We start from the raw sequence: 7,400 nt of genomic DNA, 5'->3' as shown, positions 1-7,400 counted from the left end.
AAATCGGAACAGTAGTTCCTGAGATTAGCGCGTTCAAACAAACAAATTCTTCAACTTTATAATATTATTATAGATATTATAGATTATAGATTAGGCCAAAAGCTAAGTCCGGGGCTTAGTTAACAACAGCCGCGCGGATACATCTCTGAGGTAAAGGCACGCTTGCCGAGGTTGATATGAGGATGGGTGGCCATCTTATACGTATCGAGTTCCTCCGTGTTTTGGTAGGCACGATAAACTGTAGGTCCCGGCTGTCATTTTCGAAAAGTTTTGATAGTCGTTAACAGTACTCAGAAGCTTGAAGGTCAACCAGTTTTACAGAATGGATTCGTGTTATTATAATATTATAACCCAGGTTGTGGAGGTCCGTAAGGCAGTCACTCTTTTTAGGAGCTTTTTAAGAAGAAGAAAATTATTGAAATAATAAGTAGGCTAAATACCTATAGTAATTTTAAGTAAATCAGCAATGATACATTGTGGTAGGTACGTTCCTAGGCTGGTTTAATGCAATGAATGTTGGTAAGTCACTTTAAACTTTCGCATTGCAATAATTGATCGAGGTAGCTCACCACGGTTTGCTTGAATTTTCAGTTACATTACCTACAAAATTTTAATCTAGCCCCCCAGTGTCTGAGATACATTAAGCGGTAGTTTATCTATTCAATAACGTTTGAACTCATATAAAAAAACAGTTTGAATAGATAAACTATCGCTAAATGTGCCTCAGAAACCGGGCAATTTCCGAAAGTACAGTAATTATTAGCAACAAAACAAAACGACATCTGAATTTCATTCAGTACCTGTATCAACCACTATCGAGTACCGACAACCGGCTAGCTATCGAAATTTGACATTTAGAATGTACTGCCAAAATGTTTCCTACGACACCCGTCAGAGGCGCTGATCAGATTTTCATACAAAATTTCTCGATGACAGTTCGGTTATCGGTAGTCGATAGTAGTAGAGAATTGAGGCACAGTATTCTATAAATACGGTACATTGACATTTGACAAGTTTCTAACAATCTCCTATAAGAAATAACAGGAAAAGTTTACATTATGTCATATTACAGTCGTTACAGTTGGCATCATTTTATAAACGTAGCGAGTATCTACTAGAACTATGAAGTAAGAAATAAACTAAGACGAACTTTTATCCATTAATATCGAGTTTTCGAAGACCTAATAAATATTGTTGGGTGTAGGGCCTATTTTCGACTCTCTACTGTGTTTTTAGACAACACAGAATAATATTAGGTCGGGGAAAAAGTCTTTTCGCATTACAGTATGTATGAACTTGTAATAAAATCTTTTCTCTATACAAAAAAGCTCGATATTTGGGTACCTCACGAGCTTACTGAAATAAACCTAATGAACCGTGTACTCATTTGTGATTCTTGAAGCCAAAGAGATTTTATTACAAGTTCATACATACTATAATGCGAAAAGACTTTTTCCCCGACCTAATACTAACGGGTGTTGTGGAGACTTACATTACTGAGTTACTAATCAGCCTATTCTACCGACGAACTCTTTGCCAATCTACAAAATTTACGCAACAGTAATAAAACGACGAACTAATATAAAACATATGTACCACGATCCTCTCCCATAAATTACAGTTCCAATAATATTATTTTATTATTTCAATACATATTTCCGTCGAAGTGCCAATAAATTAATCACTTTAACAAAAATAAATATCGCACGGAACAAGGAAATGGCCACCGGCGTACGATTCCAATTACAAATCACGCCGCCATAAAAACAACGGAAAGAATTTTCCGCATTCGAAAATTAAAAAGAAAATTTATGTTGACACTTCCACTCACCCACTTCTTTTATTGGTCGGTCACCAGAGCTGGGCGCTTCTTATTGGTCGGTTTAAATGGGGCTCTAATGAGGGAAAGGGACGCTGGGAGTAGGGTAAGGAAGGCGGGTGTAGGTGCGACAAAGATAGATAGACACTTGTCAAGCACTTACTGATAAAGCGCGCGTTAACGGTGGGCGCTTATGGAAGTTGGATTATATGGACGGTGCAGCGACTTAGTAGAGTCGCTGTGGATTGGCTGAGTATTAGGAGATAAACAATATTCTATGTTATTATGCACTGTAAGAAATACTGTGTAATGTTTGGTTTAGCTTATTGAGAAATTAAAGAAACCTCGGTTGGGCATGATTTGATACCAATATGATGATGAGGATAATAAAAAATACAAAACGTTGACACAGTACCTCAATGTTAAAAGTGCGACATAACATGTTATTCGATTGATATTTTGTTACCAATTGTATTGTTACATTAATTAGAACATTTTCTTTAGTTAATCATGTTTCCTACGAAAAAAACATTATTTTTACCACATTAAACTATGCTATTTAACAAGCAAGAAGAGCTCTTAAATGCATCGTGTCAACTTGTATCATAAGGAAAGATTAATTTATTTAATGGAATACCAGAATACCACACAGGTGACTTGCAAAATCCAATACATCGGCCAATTCTCAGCAGCATCACACTATGCATGTGAGCTAAGCGATCAAATCGCATTCACGTAAACATCTTCAAGAAAAACTCAACGATCCCCACTACTTACGCTACTTCACGAGCTTTTTTAAAAAACGACCGCCTTAAATACTCGCTATCTCACTCTAGCGGGTGCAAACGTTGTGAAAAGCTTAGTATACCCGTCCTTGTCTAAGGCTTAAACACGTCAAACAGGCGGGCAATCTATCACCCAAAGTTTATTCGTTTGAGGAACGCTTTTGCGGTGAGGCGAGTCCCGCGCGGTGAAGTGTTAAACTCAATGTGTGTTTGAATTTTTAAAAATGGAATCGAAATTAAAGAATTTCAAAGAGTCTCTGACTTTGCAAGATTGTGAGAAGACTAATTTAAATACTCCTTTCTCGATAAACGACATTTTGACCAAAGAGAATGAGGCGAAGTGCGATTTTGACAACGGGATGTTTTGTTCGGAAAATTTTGGCGCGAAGATGAACTTTTTGGGGAAGAATGGGAGTTGTTACAGCAAGGAGGATGGTTATGGGCTGAAGAAGGACGTGTTGGAGAAAGGATTGAAGTATTATGATGACTGCAGCGGGTACAGGGACTATGGCGGGGACGCAGCGCTCGACATGTCGCGGAAAAACAATTATTCAGTCACGGAACTATCAGGTATGTTTCATGATAATTAATTAATTTATTCGGTCATCATTGTAAACTCTTTAATTTCTATTTAATTACATTTATGACTTGTAATACTTGTGTTTGACACAGAATAGAAATGTTTTATTTTTTTATTGTGAGGTTACTAGATAATTTCTAATAGGATAACCATTCGATAAAATGCTTCCCTACTTTTGAGAAAATAAAAAGGTGTTGAAGTTACTTTAAGGCCCCTAATTGTCTTATAATAATTACGCCATTGTTACATAATACAATTAATTTTGGACATAACATTTTAAACCTTTGCTCTACTTTACTTAACAATTTTACATTTTTGTCTGAAATGAAAATATGTATCCTGGATTGTCATCAAATTAATCCTAGATACTGAATGCACTCAGACCAAACACAATGGCTAGGACTTACATAAATAGTTATTATTAATAATAATACTTATATATAATATAATTAATACTTCTTGACCCTCTTAATTAAATCGTTGTATAGTGTAGCTACCGGTCATACTTCTGCAATTGTTAGTAAAGAATGTTTAGAAGTTAAAAATGTATATTTTTCCCATAATGAATACAATACGATTTTACTCTATTAATCTGGAAGTTTAATTCTTAGCATACTTAAGAAACTTTAATTGTGCTAAAAAGGAAAGAGTAGATATTATAAAATCTTATTATTTTGATACTACATGTACCTACTGTTGTTTTAGTTACAACGTACATATTGTATCCTTTTGAAAATGATTATAAAGCATCGTTGCCTTCGTACCTTACTATAGATGATACTTTAATTGATTCCAAATAAAAATAAACAACAGCATGTTTGACATAACAAAAGACAGCTCACTATAAAATCAGTTCTATTTCCAAATCCTTCAAAGACATTAAAAGGTCATTCCGATATCGATTGTTCCAAAATACCAAATTCAAATTCGTATTCGGTAATTACCGGCTGGTGACAATGGACGTAAGGGTGCGTACACACCGCACTAGTGTCACGCCGGGCGGCCGCCGTACCGCCCCGAGACATCGCCACTTAACATCACTTGCCTCTTCCACCGATTACGCTACACCCTCATTACTATAAGTGATGACGCTTAAAAGCTATTCACCCATTCAATTTAGTAATTACTAGGTTTGTAGTTCGAGCAAATTGTCTGGTTTTAATGTAAATTTTTGTGATTGGTTATCGTAAGGTCGTGTTGAAAGTCGTCGTCGTTTTATAGAAATTGTGTATGGAATATTGTGTTATAATTATCGTTATGACTTATTGTACTTATCCGTTCGTAATTGCTACGTTAAGTTGCATTATTCGTTGAACAAAACAAAGTAAAAATCGTTTCATATCAACTCAAATGCTTAATATTTTAAACCATTTACCTTTTTTATCAATCTAACATGGCCTTACTTATACTTCATAGCAAAAATTGATATCAAGCAACCATACATATCAATAGACCACAAAAATAAAGTCATTACGAAAATCACAGCACATTCAACCTGCTTACATCAATTAGAATCAGGGTGACATCAAATGACATCAAAACTTGTCACAATAGAGCATCGCACGCAAAAATACTGTTACCATTCGCCGTCGGCGTTCCCTTTCACAACTATCTTTTACCGCGTGTTACCGCGTCTAATGACTGCAACAATTTGCGTAATGGATCTATTGTGTGAACGCCTTTATACGCGGATGGCGTGTGCCGATAGCAATTTAATTGATTCCACGATCGTGTGAATCTGCCCTAATGAGTTTGGAGTTTTCTCGTACCAGTTAGTTTTTAGTTAATGGTACTGAAATGTTATTGTGCCAGGTTGAACGTTCGAAGGTTTAAAACAATTCTTTAGTAGGTGCTATATTTAACGTACGGGTGGCTTGCAGAACTTGACACTAGGTTGACCATACATTAAGACGAAGAAGAAGTACTTTCTTGAGTAGAGTATTTTATTATTTAACTAAGTAAGACTAAAATCAGAATGTGTGCCTAATGTTTATCAATAAATTTTAAAGTGGAACCAATTTAAGATTATTATTTGTTTTTCTAGACAGTAGTTATAGTATAGTCATTATTATTAATAATTATAAAATATAAATCATAAACTTAAGTTTTCACAATTAGTACTAAGATAATGTCTTACAATTTCCAAACTGTACTCTATTTTACCCCCCTAAATGTGTTACTAAAGCAACATCTCCATTGTTACAGATGACTACGACTCACGCTCATCAAACACGGACTCTCCGGTCCGTCGAGCGAACTCCTCTCCCTCCTCAGACATCGCCTACAAGCCGTTCCTTCACTACGAACCACGGAAATGTACCACACCGCCCAACGACAACAGAATCATGCACTCACCGAGCTACAACATGAACGAATATTCACAAAACAGTGGTAGGAAGAAACGTTCCCGGGCAGCGTTCTCCCACGCGCAAGTTTATGAGCTCGAACGACGGTTCAGCCAGCAAAGATACCTCTCAGGCCCCGAAAGAGCTGATTTAGCTGTGAGCCTCAAACTCACAGAGACACAGGTCAAGATATGGTTCCAAAATAGACGGTATAAGACGAAGAGAAAGCAGCTACAGATGCAGGAGAACGGCATGTTGGCAGCCGCTGCAGCTGCCGCAAACCATGCGAGGAAAGTGGCAGTCAAAGTCCTAGTAAATAATAATGGACAACCAAGCTTACCTGATCTAAAGCCGTACCAAAACCCGATGTTAGGAAAGACCTTAAATCCCCTCTTCACACCACCGAACTTGCTAGAAAGTTCGCCGATTTTAAAACACTTCGCTGGAGTCTACGGCGTGGATTTCGCCAAAAATCCAGAGTACAAAACTTTATTACAAGAGTCTTACAATCAAGCAGTATTACAGTCGCTGTATGGACCACATTTGAGTGTAAATTATCCTAATTTACCCTTACCTTATATGTATTACCCGGGCCATTCGACATTCGGCATGCCAGTCCCTTGTGACGTCGATCGAAGTCAAGAAAGGACGGACAGCAAAGAGTTTGAAGAAAAGGCTCTTAAAGAGAAACCAGACCCCAAAATCAAGACTCACGTCGATTTAAACGAGAACAGTAATGAAAGTATGGCTAGTAACATCGAGATAGAAAACTAAAAATACATTTTCGGATGAATTTTCGTGTAATGAGGTTGAACACCAATTTGTAGAACACTATTGAATGTAGACTTTCAAAGTGAACCTGTTCTATTTTTAAAGTGTATTAAAAAGTCACGTTTTTGTGAACGTCAAACTTCACGATTTGAATTTAGAATTCAGTATTAACGTATGATTAGATTTTTCAAAATGGCGTTAAGTTTTCGACTCGAAATAAATGAAGCACGATTCGTAAATTTTAAATTTCACACAAAAATAAAGTTGTCTTTATTGAATGAGTTATTTTTATGTGGCAATAAATGAAACCAAAGATGAAGTAACGTTAGCCAAAGCACGTAGTTAGTAGAATTGTTACAGTTAGTTTTTATTGTGTTGTAAATAATTTTTAAGGTTGTCGAGTAAATGTTTTAATAGTCAAATACATTGGCACGTTTGTATATAGTACAAAACTAGTACTTAAATGAAGCTTAATAAAGGTGCAATAAAGTTTATGGCGATTTCGTTTTTGTTTCACTTCCAACCAATTAACCTAACCTAAAACCATTACTTCATTGATAAAGGATGTAAAGAATCATTAAAGTTTGATCGAGGTATCGTAAACTAAGATCCCGACACTCACTTACTACTGTGAAACATTAAATAAACTGTGTCGTTGTGTTATATTCTATGATCAGTTTTAAATGTAGACCACGTAGCTTTTGAAAGATCACGACTACGTACCTAATTACCTACAAAACCGAAAGCACATCCTCCAATAATTATTGTAAAATGGCAAGGGCAAGGCTACACGGTAACTTGATATTCACGGACTTATTGACAGTGGCCAGCGACACAAATTAATTATTGTCCATTTAGCACAAAAAGAAAACATCATTGTAGAGCAAAGAACTATAAAACATAGGACTCTTTGCAATAAACTCAAAACTGCCAAACGGATTTTCATTAAGAATCAAATTGAGTTCTGAAAAATGTTTTAGAGGAGTAGGTAATATTTATGTCACATCGCTACGATTCTGTTATTTTAGATATGGTATGATCAGGACAAATCCTGCCTAGTCTTCCAATATCTACACAAAACGTAAGTATCTTTACACTTA

At 36.1% G+C, this 7,400-nt stretch overlaps 1 protein-coding gene across 1 annotated transcript; it reads left to right on the top strand.

Moving 5' to 3' along the window:
* Positions 1–2,763: 2,763 nt before the first annotated feature.
* Positions 2,764–6,794, top strand: LOC142983712 (uncharacterized). The gene is made up of 2 exons (XM_076130719.1): positions 2,764–3,174; positions 5,390–6,794. The coding sequence occupies exons 1-2, from the start codon at positions 2,829–2,831 to the stop codon at positions 6,301–6,303; spliced, it is 1,260 nt and encodes a 419-aa protein (XP_075986834.1). The 5' UTR covers positions 2,764–2,828; the 3' UTR covers positions 6,304–6,794.
* Positions 6,795–7,400: the final 606 nt, after the last annotated feature.

The sequence above is a fragment of the Anticarsia gemmatalis genome, chromosome 24 (assembly GCF_050436995.1).
Source record: "Anticarsia gemmatalis isolate Benzon Research Colony breed Stoneville strain chromosome 24, ilAntGemm2 primary, whole genome shotgun sequence".
NCBI classification, from domain to species: domain Eukaryota; kingdom Metazoa; phylum Arthropoda; class Insecta; order Lepidoptera; family Erebidae; genus Anticarsia; species Anticarsia gemmatalis.
Note: the sequence above shows the minus strand (reverse complement) of the source record. Positions and strands in the feature narration are given on the sequence as shown.

Bases quoted from the DNA above. Each gene is read 5' to 3' on its own strand.
- LOC142983712 (XM_076130719.1), top strand. From the start codon at position 2,829: ATGGAATCGAAATTAAAGAATTTCAAAGAGTCTCTGACTTTGCAAGAT. The intron at 3,175-5,389 runs GTATGTTTCATG...CCATTGTTACAG, and splicing joins TTCAGTCACGGAACTATCAG to ATGACTACGACTCACGCTCA.